Source organism: Geospiza fortis, unplaced genomic scaffold (assembly GCF_000277835.1).
Source record: "Geospiza fortis unplaced genomic scaffold, GeoFor_1.0 scaffold40, whole genome shotgun sequence".
NCBI lineage: Eukaryota > Metazoa > Chordata > Aves > Passeriformes > Thraupidae > Geospiza > Geospiza fortis.
The window spans coordinates 12267747-12284520 of record NW_005054297.1 but is presented as its reverse complement, the minus strand read 5'-3'; the positions used below and the strand labels follow the sequence as shown (position 1 = coordinate 12284520).

General features: G+C 39.4%; 1 protein-coding gene across 1 annotated transcript in view; it reads left to right on the top strand.

Moving 5' to 3' along the window:
- The window catches only part of CORIN (corin, serine peptidase), a 118883-nt gene that overhangs the window by 51044 nt on the left and 51065 nt on the right, over positions 1–16774 (top strand). Inside the window, exon 5 of the mRNA XM_031066414.1 lies at positions 9238–9419. Within this exon, the coding sequence (XP_030922274.1) occupies positions 9238–9419 (182 nt within the window). The remainder of the gene's footprint in view (positions 1–9237; positions 9420–16774) is intronic.

Here is a 16774-nt window from a genome sequence, read left to right as displayed (position 1 = left end):
TCAAGGTTACACAGGTGGGGAGGAGAGAAACTTCTGGAACTCTTCTGGCTCACATCAGGATAAGCATTAAAGATGAATGAAACTTCTCAGGGCCACTCAGTTGGGTTTTGAGGATCTTTGAGGGTAGAGGTTTCACAACCCTTCTGGAGAACATGTTCCAGATTACTGTTTCACAATAGATAATGCTATATGAAATGGTAGTGGTGCTGAAAGAGTCAGTGTTGTCCTATTCTCTTGCTTGTTATTCCCCATCTCACCCATGTCTTTTCTATGTCCTGTCAAGAGTATTTAGTCAGCTCCATGACAAATTGGATTTGGAAACTGATCTGAATTAAATTAGGAGTGACTGATGCTATCCATTGTGTAACAGCATGAAGTGCCATGCTGGCACAAAGAAGTAGGGAAGAGAGGTGGGTGGGGAGAGGTTTTGTAGCAGGCTGATGGGGGGTAGGACAGCATCTTTAGATTGATGACATCTGCTTCTGACAGATTTGTTTGTGAAACAATTTTAATGTGAACTTGAAGCAGCATGATAATGGCTTACAATGATTTTCTACTTGACAGAGAAGATCCTTGAATGTCAATGAGTGAGAAGTGTGTCTGATTCTTTAAGATTCCTAATAAGATGCAGCTCAGAAAGTTTTAACTTGTGTTGATTCTTGAGGTCTTCCTTTTGGCAATGCTCTGAAGTGCACAAGTAAACACAAGTTCTGGGAAACTGCATGAAGTGAAGGGTACCTCTCACAGTCATCTGTGGAAATGGAAGGCAGTTCTTTAGGTATGGTATTGTTTTGGGTGTATTTATTACCCTGAAGATACAAATACTTAGAGCAGCTGTGCAATGTGTGATTTACTTCCAGTTAGTCCAGAATTCCTGTAGCAGTGCTGTGATCGAAATACTGTTGTGTAATGCAGAGGACTTCAGTTTCACTGTGCCAGCTTCTCTTTCCCAAGTGTGAATTCTGTTTGCTAAAATCGAAAGATCTTGTAACCTGGATTTTCAGGCATTTTTGGAGTTTGCTTTGTTTTTTAAAAGAAATTTCTATAGAGTAAGCTAAATAAACAGTGTGTTCATAATTTGCATAATAAATACTAGGCAAGAGTTTTCAAAAATTTTACTTCATTTAGGAGTCATTTTGGCAGATAGTACAATATTGTAAAAATAGCTCATAGTTGTAGCAATATTCTTAATAATACTTATTTCAACTGATTCATGGCTGAACTAAAGCTCTAATTAATTAATTTAGTGCCTCTCTCCCATTTTCACTGCTGTCTTTGAATCAAGTGATGGGATCAGTAAGAGAAATCTGGAAGGGCTGACTGCTTTAGTCAGGACAGGTCATCCCAACTGATTATGATCATTGTACAAACACAGTGAAAATTTTTGATAGATTTTTTTTCTTTTCAATGGTACATTGCAATATTTATGCTTTGGCTGTACAGTGTATACTTTAGGAGTTTCTGATTGTTAGAGTATTATAAGCTCAACTTGTGATGTATTGTGCTGTCATGGAAAGTGACTGAGGACTCAGAGGGGATTTCTGAGTTTGTTTCTTGCTGGTTCACAGAATCATAAAATATCCTGGGTTGGAAGGTACCTACAAGGATCATCAAAGTCCAGCTCCTGGCCCTGCACAGGACCATCTCCAAGGGTCACACCATGTGCCTGAGAGAATTGTCCAAGTGCTTCTTGAAGTCCGTCAGGCTGGTGCAGTGCCCAGTTCCCTAGGGAACCTGTTCTAGTGCCCAAACATCCTCTGGGTGGAAACCTTTTCCTGATACCCAACCTAAACCTCCCCTGACTCACCTTCATGCTGTTTCCTCGACTCCTGTCACTGGTCCCAAACTTGAAAAGATCAGTGTCAGCCCCTCCACTTCCCCTCATGAGGAAGTTGCAGGCTGTGATGAGGTCTCCTCCTCTCGATCTCCTCATCTTCAAGCTGAACAGACCAAATGTCCTCAGTCTCTTCTCATATGGGTTCCCCTCTAGACTGTTCATCTTTATTGGCCTCCTTTGGACGGTCTTTTATAGTTTAATATCTGTCTTACATTGTGGTACCCAAAACTGCCCCCAGGACTTGAGGTGAGGCTGCCCCAGTGCAGAGCAGAGTGGGACAGTTCACTCCCTTGCCCAGCTGGTGATGCTGTGCCTGATGCCCCCCAGGACAGGGTTGCCCATCCTGGCTGCCACAGCACACTGCTAACTCAGATGTGACTCCTTATTTTGGTCAAAATAGTTTATCTGGGTTTTGACTACAAAATAAATTATTGCGCTGTCAAAAAATTCTAACTTACATTGTAGAGACTGCATGTGTCCATCCTTAAGTATATCAACACAGTTCGGCCACATTGTCTGAAGAGCATTTCTAGGTCTGAGATGTTAAATAACACCAGTTGATGTAGAAGATACAAAATTCAACAGCAGCTGCTGCTTCCTTTATTCATTTTTGGATGGATAAGAAGAGTCTTTTTAATCTAATGATATATTTGGATTTGTTCCCAGTTCCACTTTCACTGGAATCAGGAATTTATACTTCCCCACTGTCTGAACAACTTCCAGAGTTCTGTGTGAGCTCTTTGTTAGGTATGGTACTCTTGGATAGCAGATGTGTTCTAAGACTTTTGCAAGTATAACACTAGCTGTCTCTTTCCTGTTGCCATAAGATATGGCAACTATTAAGGAGTAGTTCATTTGAACTGTCATTCTTAGTGAAAAAAAATCTATGTGGACCCACAGAAGAGATTCCAATCCAGCTTTTTCATCAAATTTGGTTTGCCACTTTTCTGTTCTCATAGCCTTTAAACAGATTGTTCTTCCATGCTGCAGGCAATCCATTCAATCCATATCTCCATCTTTTTCATTCTCATTGTGTAACCAGGCTTTTTTCAGTCTCTTGGAAAGGGCACTTCTCTTGTGGCTCATCTGTAGTTGCCAAGCTTCATGACAGTAAATGGGGTATTCATGGGTGTATGAGTTAGAAGTGGCCTTCTGCACTATCTGTAAATCCCTGTGCTGAGTCCCTGTAGGGCAGATGAGTGGACACTTACCTGCAGTTTAGCCAGTTCATGTCAGGCCTTAATCTTGTCTAAACAGCTGCAACCATTATTCAGGCTCCCACCCCCGGGAAACTGAGCTGCTATGCCTTTTACCAGGTTCACCGCTGAGGCCTTTTTTCTCCTTTAAGATATTCCATGTTTCTCAGACTATGAGCCCTATACTTTTACAGGTAATTTTGCATCTTTGTACTTACACACATGAACCTGTTTTGAGAACACCACGTGCATTTAAGTTAAAAACTAGGTGGGAGGTAGTACTTTGCTTTTAGTGTTGCGAAGTGTTACATGGAATTGAGATGCCATCTTTCAGTGTTGCTAGATGGATTCAATACCATTTTGTCAAGTGAAATAAATGCAAAAATCTAAAATAATCTTGCTTTCTTTTCAGATTTTATTTCATAAAGAAGCAAATTTCAGATTTAAACCCCTATCTAAGAGACAAAATAGGAATTCAAACTTTCAAATAAACTTGCAAGTTAGAGATGAAAACCAAACAAGAAAAGATAAAAATACATATTTTTCTTGATTATGTGAAACATTTGCAGCCAATTTCTTTGAAAATCCATGAATCAAGAAGTGATATTGAGAGGTTTGTGAGTTTGTCTCATAAAACTCTGTCAGTGACTGTGCTGCTCTCCATATTGAAGTACTTGTGAGAGGGCACTGAGAACGATTTCACAAGAATGGTCACTGTAGAAAACTGTAATCCTGGGAGAGTGTGTTTGCTCTGCTGTAGAAACTTCTTTTTTCTGACCTTTATATTCTCTGAAAGTCGTTATTGTTAGAATATCATGAAAAGTATTAAAGACAATTAGAACACAAAAAGGCTGGTGTGTGAGCTAATCACTTCAACTTGTTTGATTTCAGGGCTGTAGCAATAAAGAGTAACCTCAGTTTTCTTCTTCCCATTATTTCATGATGTTTCAGTTTGTCCTTGCACTCATCCTCCCTGCCCCAGCAATCTCTCACAATCGTATTACCAGTTCATTTATTTTGCCTCAGGCCTGAGATCTGTCACCATTCTTAGCATGTGTGACTGTGTATGAATGATACAGCAAAATATCCTGCAGTCGTTTTTAACTTGTCTCAGTACCTGAGTACAGCTTATTGTGTGGCCACAGAAAAAGTTATCCTGAAACAACTGAAGTGATGAAGCTGGGGAAAGAACAGTAATGAGAACCAGCAGAAAATGTTCACCAGTCTGCCTGCAGTCAGGTTGTCTGTTGAGCCACAAATGTGACCTTTAGCAATGCAGCCAACAGTTGTGTGTTCTCAGAATGATCTTCATGCTGCATTTTCAGCTCTGGCATAACAACTTGGTTGTAAGCCTTTTGCAAATCATTTACCTTCTATTGTTTTAACCTGTAAAACTGCAATAATGAATTTCTCAACAGGGCATGTCTATAGCAGTGCTTTTACCAGTGGAGATACTATTGTGAAGACACAAAGAAATACCACAGATAATAATGAGCACTAGGTATATTATTGTATTTACCAGGTTACATGGGGAGCTTCTGCAGGATGGTTAATTGTTAATTTTATTTAATTTAATGCTTTTGTAAGCTCTAGCAATTTCTACTTCTCCCTCTTGTGACATCTTGTTCCTTCTTTGCATGTATCCTTTTGGATGACCCAATCAATTGCCAGATGAGAAAAAGGTGCTTTTTTTTTTTTTGGTCACATTACTCTTCAGTTGAGTGACTTATTTGACCTCTTATTTACAGCCTAAAACCAGCTCTTACAAGCAGCAAAACTGAAAGTAGCATGGAACCAGATCCAGGCATTTGGGAACCAAGCTGCATACAGTGCTGCTGCTTCCAGAAAAGAGATGCCCTCAGTGTCTGCTGAGGCTGGGAGTCGGACTCTTGAGCTAACTTGAATCTTGAGCTAACCTTAGAAAATGTAGTAAATCCTGAAGCAAGAGGAAAACAGTCACCATGAGGATCTTCCCTCTCCTTACTGCTTCTTAGAGTATTATTTCTTGGATAACTTCTAGTACTCAAAACAACCACTTAAGAAACAGAGTCTACTGAGGACCCCTGTGCCTGAGAGTGTGATTGCAAAGAAGAGATGGAGAAAATTCTGAAAAAAGTTCGTCTAAAAATGTAAAATATCTCTGAGTTATAAGGAGCAGTTCCCTGTAGGATTATAATCAGGCAATCTGAGTTCCAGTGGAAGTGAAGGCCAGGTGATCATCATGACAAGGAAGTCAGGTCTTCTGCTTTCAGGCAGTGTTTAACTTCTTTGGAAACTTAAAATCACTTAACAGAGTATATACTGTACTGAATATATGTGCTTTAATGAGTATTTAATACAAAACATCTGATAGACAGCTTCTTCAAAGATGCCTTAGGCAAATTTAAAGCCCTTATATATTCTCTCTAACTTTAATATGCTTTTTAATAAACAGTAAAGAAGATTTTAATTTTTTTATTATTCCCTACATTTCTTAGTTTTGGCATTTCTATGCAGCTGAATTTACTGAAATATGGGTTTTGGGTCTGGGGAAACCAACCACAGAGATAAAAATATGTCATATTTTCTTTCTTTCATCAAACTCCAATTTCAGGAGCTTTTCTATTAATATCCTGAAGAGCAGAATCACATGCTAATATGTTACAACCTGCTTCTCTGCCTGCCCCTGATGCCAAATCAATTATGGTAAGATTGCCATAGACCTGCCAGTTTATTTTTAAAATTATTAGTCTCTGAGTAGCTGTAAATAAGACTAATCAAGATAAAGACTATTAATAATATTTTCATCCTCCAGCAAATTAAGCAATAAGTCCATACTAAACTTGATCATCATCCAGAAATATATAATTTATGGAGCACACGTGACTCAACATTGAAACTGGGCCAAATATTGCAGTAATTGCTGGAAAATCCCATTTTTCTGATTTGTCAGAGCTTCTCTAGAGACTACAAATTGTGCTTGGTTATTAGATCACCACGTAGTTGTCTTTTAGAAGACTGGTAATCTCCAAATTATTACTGTTCTGTGCATGTCTGTGGTAGGTTGACCCTGGCTGGTCATCAGGTGCTCTCCAAAGCTGCCCTGTTATTCCCCTCCTCACCTGGACTGGGAATACAGAACAAGTCTCACTGATCGAGATGTGGACAAGGAGAGATCCCTCACCAGCTACTGTCATAGGCAGACTCGACATGGGGAAAGGAATTCAATTCACTGCCAATGAAATCAGAGCAGAGCAATGAAAAAAGAAACCCCAAATCTTAAAAGAACTTCCTCACAGCCTTCTCTTCTTCCTGTGTTTAACTTTGGTCATGAATTCTCTATGTCCTGTCCCCTCAGAGGTGCAAGGGGATGGCAAGTGTGGGCTGTGGCCAGTTCATCACGCATTGTCACTGTCACGCCTTCCTTCTCAGGGGAGGGACTCCTCACACTCTTCCTCTGCTCCACCATGGGGTCCCTCCTATGGGACGCAGTCCTTCATGAACTTCTCCAGTATAAGTCCTTACCATGGGCTAGGTTCTCAATGAACTGCTACAGGCTGGGTCCCTCCCACAGTGTGCAGTCCTTCAGGAACTTCAGGCTGTTCCAGTGTGGGTTCACCACAGGGTCACAGATTCTGCCAGCAAACCTGCTCCAGTGTGGGGTCCCACAGGGTCACAGCTTCCTTATGGCATCCACCTATTCCAGAGTGGGGTCCTCCAGGGGCTGCACCTCCTGCCCCTTCTGCTGCACTGACCTGGGTATCTACAGAGTTCCTTCCCTCCCATATTCTCACTCCTTTCTCCTGGCTGCAGTTGCCTTGCACAGATTTTTTTCCCTGCCTCCTTAACTATTGCAGAGGTACAGCAGCCATCAGTGATGGGTTCGGCTTTGGCCACTGGTGGGTCTGTCTTGCATCTGACTGGAGTTGGCTCTGTCAGACCCAGGAGAAGTTTCTGGCAGCTTCTTACAGGAGCCATGCCTGTATCCCTCCCACTACAAGAACCTTCCCATGCGAATCCAATGCTATATAAATAAATGAGGTGAACTTTTTGTATTTTTGGTTTTTTTCTCATACAGATGTAAAGGATTCAATGTGCAGATATATATTCTGAAAAAAATTACATTTTAGAGGCTTTTTAACAATTATGTGTAAGTATAACTCTGCATAGTTACATTTTAATGTAACTTTTTAATATTATTTTTAAAATTTTGATTTAAATGAATGCTCAGTATGTTGAAAGACCTTTGGAAACAAGGAACCATATAGATGGAAGTTTTCTATAGTTACACTTGAAGATATTGACATACACATACTACTATTGCCTGGTTGCTAAATGTCTGACTATAGCTGAAGTGTGGCACTTTAAAAGTTAATGATTTAGATGTGGGTCAGGAAAAACAGAGATCATGTCAAATGCTCCAGACTTGTATGAAAATTTGTCTGAGAGTTCCTCAAGAGCTCTTAATGATTTGTTTATTTATTTGTTTGGGATTTTTTTCAAATAGCATTCCCATTGGTAGAAATCATGTATACAGATTGGTTTTAACTGTGATTAGTAGATCTCTGTCAGAGACCTGTTAAATTCAAGTAATGTCCCTACTGACACCTTTTTTTTGAGAACAAAAAATATACTGAGCAAAATGTAATGCCTTCAGATTACTGCTTGTGATCATCAGGTATGCTCCATTGCACCAGTAAATGAGGTAGACTCACTGCTTACAATACTTTTCAGTGTAATACAGTTTTGTAGCATATTTTGTGGTTTTGTAAAAAATGAACAGAAAGCTAAATTAAGCATATCAGATTGAATAAAATACAGGGTTATCACCACAGGTCAAATCAATACTCCATTTTAGTTTTGTGACATCTTATTTCTTACAGGTATTTTGAAACTCATGTGCCTTCCGTAGTAAGTAGCAGCATTTCTTTTGGCATTTTTCTGTACTAGGGAACCTCTGTCAAACCAGAAGTGTTAGTATATTAGCTAAGAAGGAAAAGCTTAAAAATGTCTGGAGACAGTCACTTGCCCTGTCAAATCCCCTTTATTTAAGGAGTTTCTCAGGCTCCAGATAGGAAGCAATAATGGCTGCTGAAGAGCTCTTGTGCCCTTTCTTTCTCTGCATATTGAATATGTTCTGTAAAAAGAAGAAGAGTGTTTCAGAACATCTTTATCTGAAGAGCCTTTACAAGTCAGAGAAACTTAGTTTGCCAGTACAACGTGCAGAACTAATAAGTGGCAGCTCTTCTGTCCTCAGATGAAACCATTCTTGGTTTTGTACACAGCCATAGAGGTGATCTTTGGTGCAAAAATTTTCTGTCTTTCAACAGATCACAATAAAAAAATCTGGTGGTGAGAAGGGCTATTTTAGAATATATATGGTTCTTTACAGGCAACAATAATCTGCCATCCTGGAAGCTGCAAGAGACAATTTTAGAGATAAATTCCTTGATTTGATTCTGAGATAAGTTCAGTACTGCAGCATGTGAAGTGCATTGTGTAAAAGTCCTTAGCGTTATTTGGAGAATGTATGTCTAAAACCACCTTTTTTAAAATAGTGATTCCAGCCAGAGTATATAATGAACTCAGTAACAACACTGGCAGCAGACTTGTCTTTTTAGATACTAAGCAGAGAAAGGCAACCATACTGACTTCAAAATACTTATGCAAGTGAATATTTTGCTTTACATCAGTCTTTTAGTTAACATTGTAGTGAGGCAGCTCTGGCAGCTTTCCACTTTCTTGTGGTTGCTGCCATGACACACAGATGCTAAAAGTACCATGTTATTCTCTGTTACTGTAAAATGAAACACTAAGTTGGTAAATTTTTGGGTACTGTAGAGTTCTTCAGTTTAGGCCACTTCCTTGTGACTGAATATGGAATTCTAGCCATGGTTTTGAGATGGGCAGATACAACTGAGAGTCAGATGTAAAGAGAAAGATATCTGTGGTGTACCAGGAAAAAGATCCTTCTGTGGCATTGTGAGTGGTTATTAATAAACCAAAGCTTCATTTGCTAAAGCCTAAGAGGTTCTGCAGTAATTTAAACATAAACTGCAAAAATGTTGGGTTGAAAATTTAATCACTGTAAGGGTATGGGTGTAGCCCTGTAGGGCACAAGATTTGTCAAAAGCATTTATTATTACTTTTTGCACTTTCTAGAAAGTTCTCACAGCCTGCTAAAGTAATAATAATTTTTAATTTTGCTCTGTCTCTTTTCTTTAGTCGAGGCCTCTTGCCCTGCAGGACGTTTTGTGAGGCAGCAAAAGAAGGCTGTGAACCAGTCCTGGGTATGGTGAATGCTTCTTGGCCAGACTTCTTGAAGTGCTCTCAATTCCAGAACAAAACTGAGAATGGCACCACTACAAGGGTATGCTTCTCACCACACCAAGAAAAAGGAAAGCAGTGTATGTTTCCATTCTTAACTGTTACACTGTGTTTATGAGTTTTCATTTAATAATTTATTTTCTTCCTGCGTAGGAAAAGCTCTGGGGTGGAAGTATTATTTATTGTTCTGTGTTCCATCTTATTACTGTAATAAAGTCTCGTTGTCAGGTGATTATAGTTTGCAGTGCTTTAATTGTTCAGGCTGATTTTTTCAGACTTGTGTTGATTTAAGGCGTTTTTATTTTACATCAAAAATTCTGAGCTGTATCAAGGAAAGAAGGTTGGAGGAAAGTAATGTGACCTGTTGACTTTTTGTCTGCTAGCTCTAATAAATGCAGGTTTGTTATTTGCAGTAGGAACCTGATACACAGGCCAAATTTCAAGTGTATCTCCTTTTTCCTTGCTGTAAAAATAAGCCTAAAACTGATCAAGAGGTAAACTTCTCAAAAAGCATGGTCTTTATATGCCCACACATGAAGTCATAGCATTGTTTTTTATCTTGAAAAAGATATTGAAGGTCATCCAGTCCAGCTGTTAACTGAGCACTGCCAAATCCACCACTAAACCATGTCCCTAAATGTCATGTCTATGCGCCTTTTAGATACCTGCAGGGATGATGACTACACCACTTACCTGGGAGACCTGTTCCAATGACTGACCAGCCTTCCCATGAAGAAATGGGAAGCCTCTCCTGGTTCTCCTTGAGGCTTTTTCCTCCTTTCATATCGCTTGTTATTTGGAGGAAGACACTCACTGCCACCTTTATACAACCTTCTTTCTGGCGGTTGTAGGGAGTGATCAGGTCTCCCCTGAGCACTTTTTTCCCCAGGCCAAATAAGCCCAGATCCCTCACCACTCCTCCTAAGACTTGTGCTCTGTGGACCCTTCCCCAGCTCAGTTGCCCTTCTCTAGACGTGCTCCAGCACCTCAATGTCTTTCTTGTACTGGGGCCAAACTAAACACAGGATTCCAGCTGTGGCTTCACCAGTGCCAAGTACAGCAGGGGACGATCATTGCCCTGCTCCTGCTGGCCACACTGTTGCTGACAGGCCAGGATGCCATTGGCCTTTTTGGCCACCTGGGCACATCTGGCTCATGTTCAGCCAGCTGCCGACCAGCATTCCCTGGTAATTTTCCACTGAGCAGCTTTCCAGCCTCTAAAAACAAGACATTTTCATCTCCTCAGAGGTGCTGCTGTGTTCTCTAGATCCAAATGTAGAGGTGAGATCACACCTGAGGGCAGTAAGCCTGACTTTTTCTCACTGACCCCATTGCTGGAGTTCCCTTGCTGACATCTGAGACTTTGCTGTTGTTAGGCATTCTGTGAGATGAAGAGACTGAGGCTTGTACAGTCTATCTGTGGGTTCTATCTTTGTTAATGACTTCTGTGTGACAGTAAACAAGCAGAAATGGTATGATGAAAACTGTTTTTCAATTTTTTTAATTAAAAAACCTGGATAATCAATTCTTTAAATACCTTAAAGGATCAGGGAAGTTATAAATTGTTTCTTTGAATGTTAGTTAATGGTACAATTAAATAGATGATGTATCCTGGGCTACCTCCTTGCAGTTCCTGAGTATACATAATAATATAGCCTAAAATTCTTAGACCAAGTCTTTTACCAGTTGGATTCTCTCTAGCTCTAAAGGCAAATTTTTGAAGAGTCATGAAGTAAAGGAGGCTGTTGTCCATATCTACCTTCATCTGTGAGAACTTTTGTACTAGCTGAGGTAGGGAAGGATCCAAAGGATTGTGTCTTGTTGAAGTTGAATGACTGTCAGCTGAATTGAACGCCGTCCACTAATTTTTATTATAGAGTCCTGTGGTATTTTGTGCAACTTGCTGTAGTGGGAGTGTATTAACTGTATGATAAAAATATATAATATGTATGCTGAAAAAAATAGATCTAATGGATCTCTCCAAATTGGAACAGTAAGCAAGTAAATATAAAATGCATTTTTTTTCTGTGCCTCAAATTCCTTATGTAAAGTGGGACTAAAAGTGTCCTTTTAGCTCACAGGGTTGCTGTAACCATTGTTTTTTACAGCTGGTCAGAGTGTTCAAAAGCCCCACCAAATCTAGCTTGGATTAAGGCAGAAGAGATTTTGTCACTTATGAAACTTTCAAGCTTCAGAAACTTCTATTCTTCAGAATAGAATAGTGGCTAAAATAATATCTTTACTATTGTTAGAGAAGGAGCTGTTAAGAATAGTGCCTGGTTAATGATTATTCCATAATCTGTATGGCAGGATTGGTATTCATCTGGTAGTGAACTGCAAAAATTACAGGTAAGTACACAGTGGAAGCTTGCTTTTCTCACCAGGGGAAGAAATGTAGAGCCAGTTGTGAGATTTGGTGCTCCTACCTGACAGACTGTGGAAACCCTTATTATCCTGCTTTTTATCAGTTCTGACATCCTGTTGTATAAAACAAAAGGGGTTTTTTAAATTAAATTTTTCATTGTGCATGATGCCTGGATAGGAATGGTTTTCATGTAGAATGAGAGACTATAACTGAACTGTCTTCCAGGACCTGCAGGGAGCCTACAGGAAATATGGAGACAGGCTATTTACAAAAACATGTGGTGACAGGACAAGGGGAATGGCTTCGAACTGAGAGTAGGTTTAGATTGGATATTAGGAAGAAAATCTGTGAGGGTGGTGAGGCACTGGAACAGGTTGCTCAGGGAAGTAGTGGATGCCCCATCCCTAGAAGTGTTCAAAGCCAGGCTGGATGGGGCTCTGAGCATCCTGGTCTAGTGGAAGGTGTGCCTTACAATGGCAGAGGGGTTGGAATAAGATGATTTTTAAGGTTCCTTCCAACCCAAGCCCTTCTACCATTCTATGATTCTATGAATAAGGGGAATATTTTGACCTTTATTTTTATTTGAAAGAATGGTTCTAATGTGATTCCTCTGTGACTGAAAAAGGTGAGAGTTTGGGTTCACTAGGCTGCTTCTCCTACAGAAATAAACTGTACTGTTCTTGAATATTTATTTCTGCAGTTTGTATATTTGAGAGAATTTACTTCTCTGACCACAGAAGAACGAAACAGCCGAGTCTGATTCTCTGCTCTAATCCCTTTTCATCTAGTGCTCAGCAAAAACTGCTTTTCACACTCTTCTCAAGGTTCAGTTCCTGGAAATATCAAGAGCATGTCCTTGGCTTATGACTGTTTATTTCTCAACTCTGTGGTTTCTTTTGGGGTTTGCTGCCTCCAGATTACATGCAGTGAATCCTTCCCTGCCCACATATGCCTTGCATATAATCTGTTTTGTGTGATGTACTTCTCTTTTGCATCTCTAGTTATATCCTGTGTTTATCAAAATTAAGGTCTGACTACAGTACCTGCTTGTTTCACAGATTCTTGTACAGTGTCACCCAGTCACCAAATCCCAAACAAAACTTTCTCTTGTTTTCTCTTGTTTATTTTTGTCTGATTTTGGCTAAAAACTCCATATCCTCCACATTTTCTGAGTTGAAGATTGTCACTTCTCCAAAAAATCCTTGAATGCCATAGTTCCAAGCCCTGTTGGAGAAAATATGCTTGAGTCATGTTATAGCTAGAATCCAGAGCATTATTTATCCTGGGAGCAGTTAACAGTTCTTCTAAAAACTGTTTATTGGTTAGAATAGGGATTGTCTTGAGGATACACACTGGTCTGTGTGTCATGGCTAATATTTATCTTTGTCTAAAATTTAGCTCCACAAGCATTGGAAATTGAGTGTACAGTACCACTGTGGGGAATCTATTATGAAATGCATCCCTGATGTGAACACAGATGTACTGATTGTACTGGAAAATTCAAGCCATGTCATTATAGTAAGAGCACCTGAATGTAAAATGACTGAATCATTCAGTCACTCTCTGAGTCACTGAGAAAAAAATGCAGGTTTGAAGGCTGATGTCCTTCAGATTGATACCTGTTTACACAAGTGACAAGTGAATTCTCAGTAGATGAGAAAATCAGCTACCCTAATAATAGTTGTAAGAATTTATATTTTGAGATTTAAGGTAGGTGATTGAACAGGTTTCACAGGTTTAATGAGCTATGAGCATGTAAGGGAGTGAGCAGGAGGCATTATCAGTAATTCACTCCACATGTAACTAATAATGCATTCTGGAGAGAAGAAATCACAGAAACCTTCCTGAGGGCTGTTATTCATATCCCTACTCACAGAAAAATTTCAGCTCTGCTTTTCTCTCTCTCTCAACTGACCCTGTTTACAATGTTATTTTATTAGCTTTGATCAGCCAACATAACTGTTGGTGTTAATACCATATCAGAAGAAAACCCAGTTGCTTGAATGAGAAGTAAAGCGATACAACAATCTTAGTTTAACATAGGGCACGCAAAAGAGCCCTGAAGTTATTTTTCTGTTAATTTGAATTGTAAAATGCTTTCAAAAGCAGCAGTGAATATGATGCTTCTACTGTTTATACCACAAAACTGTGTAAATTCCAGTATAGAGTTATGAGACATTGTTCACGTCTGTATTTTTGCTGAAGAGGCATTATGAATGAATGTCTGTTTCTGTCAAAGAAGTGATGCACAAGTGGCCTGAACTGCACTTCATTGTCATGAGATTCTGGGTTGGAAGGGACCTTAAAAATCATCTGATTCTAACCCCTCTGCCATAGTAAGACACACCTCCACTAGACCAGGTTGCTCAGAGCCCATCCAGCCTGGCCTTGAACACTTTCAGGGATGGGGCATCCACAGCTTCTCTGGGCATCCTGTTCCAATGCCTGGCCACCCTCACAGTAAAGATTTTCTTCCTAATATCTAATATAAATCTACCCTCCTTCATTTGGAGCCATTCCCCTTGTCCTTTTACTATTTGTAATATACAAGGGGAATGACTTCAAACTGAAAGAGGGTAGATACTGTTGGTGTAAAAAGTTCCTCTCCATCTTTCTTTTAGGCTCCCTGCAGGTATTGGGAGGCTGCAATTAGGTCACCCCTAGCTTCATTCAAAATGGCATTGATTAAGAGAATTGTCTTTGAGGAATAATTTGTGTAGAGAATTCGAAATACCTGATTGCAACAGGTATTTATTTTTCTATAGGCAATATAATTATATACATCCAGTAGATAATTTTTCCGAGAAAAAGCTTTTAGAATCAGGCAGATACACTATCTTTCTTTGTGCCCTTGCATTTACTTAATGTAGTGAAAAGATGGTTTGTGTATGTGTAACACTGATGCTGAACAGCTGCAAAACCAGCAATAGTGGAATAATTTTTTGAGGAAAACAAAATGTTTTTCAGGATTGTCGTGTTGTTTCATGTGAAGAAACACACACGGTTGCTTGAACTATTTCCCCCACCAAATCACTCTTTAATTCTATTGATCCTGCATTATATTTTGTTGCTTTCTCTGGTTTTTATTGTCCTATTCTGCCTGTGTTCCTGTTTTTTGCCTGTTTCTTTTCCAGCTTGGAGTTTCTTATGTGGCCTTTTTGGGCCACATCACTTGAGTGAAAGAAAAAGGTCTTTTGTCTTTTTTCTCCCACAGGATTTTGCATCCTAAGGAAATAGAGAAATGAACAATTACTTGGGGGTAAGGAGTCGCCAGCTTTTCTAATTCCATGATTGTGATCATAGTGTGATCAGAACTTTCTAGAATTGACAGCAGAAAGGTGCATACACTGTACTGCAGGGTACATGGTATGGGGAGCAGGTGATGAAAATCGGAAAGTGAGAGAATACAGGGATTCCTCTGTGTTCCATTGTGGTGTTATTACTGTATTGGGTAAAAGAAGTCCATCTGTTTTATAATTCTGACTCCAAAAGCTGACAAAATTAAATGCCCAGAAAAGGAGAACAGGCCAAGACTATGTGGTAGTACTTTTCCAAATACTCCTGCATTTTCCATCGGTTTGAGTGTCAAGGATTCTTCTGTAATTTGTGACCTGCCATAGATTTTTATTCTAATAATGTGTCCCTTGTAACATGGGTCTGTGTAAGTTTTAGCATCCATAGTATTGTGTTCCAGAATGTTACAGCTTGTCAGTGTATTGCATGAAGAGCACTGCCTTTTGCTTGTTTTAATACCTCTGACTTCTTCCATAGCATTAGGTGGTAAATGTGGTCTCCTCTTTGCTTTGAAAAAAAAAATTGGCAGCACTTTCCATGGTCATTTTCACAGTTGTAGAATGCTTTATCTGTTGCTATACCTTGAAATGCAACCAGATGTCAATCTTGAGAATGGTAAAATAATGTTTATTTCAGTCTGTGCTCTCTGCAGCTTTCCAGGGACCTTTCCACATAATCTTCTATAGATGAGATTTCAGTAATCTAGCTGGAAAGTACAGCAAATAAATGATCTTGCCTCCTCAAAGACACTTTCGATAGTACACCAGACACAGGTAAAATTAAACACCTTTTGCTGCCACTGGTGTTTAGTCCAGGATTTTGGAAGCTAATCTAGATTGTAAAACTTTCTGGGTAAGGACTAAAACAAGCAAGTTTCTCTATTCGCAAGGATTGACGCCACATGCTTCCATTTTATTTGGGCTCATTTTACATAACATTCTTCTTCAGGAGTTTGTGTGTGTGTATATTTGCTTGATTTTATTACTAAATGTGTAAATTGTTTACAGAGGTATCAGTAATTAATAATTCCCAGCATATTTTTTTAGAATAACATCTTTGCCATTTGTAATAATTTTGAGTGGAATGGTCTGTGTTTTTCCTATTTCAGACATGTATTTCAGGCATTATTTCTTCTGCTGCTGCTGCTTTGTTTTGTACAGTACCAGGGTTCCTGAATGTGTAGCCTGTGTTCAGTAAAGTCTTATAAATGGTTGCATACCTAAATCCACTAGGTTCCACATCAAATACAAAAACTTAGCATTCAAGAAAAGTGTTAGTTTTGCAGCATTAGATAATGTTTTTATAATTTCCAATAAAGTCTGATCTTTGGAGGTATGATGGAATAGTTTTCAGCCTGCTGAAGGCTTCTTGCACAAGCTTGGTAGGAAGCAGAAATTATATTAATTGGAGGTACTGCCCACAGTGTCTGTACTCTCCTTGCCCTGAACACTGCACTGATTGGACCAAACATGTCCAGTCATTACCTATTAGAAGACTGCGAGAGGTGAGATTAAAATTTCTAAAGATTCCATCTGATTGCAGATGGAAGCTGAAACTGAGATAAAGAAAACTAATTTCACTCTTCCTCTTGTTTTTTGTATAACATACAAGATAAGCAGGAAAATGCTCACTTTAGGTGTGCAGAAATGGAGAAGTGGTTTGGGATAGGAGCAGAACAAGACAGAGATGTATTAAGGAGGCAGAGTCAGGATGACTTAGAAGGGCTTCAATGCACTTGTTCATAGCCCAGAAATGAATATGGGACCCTGGAGCCTT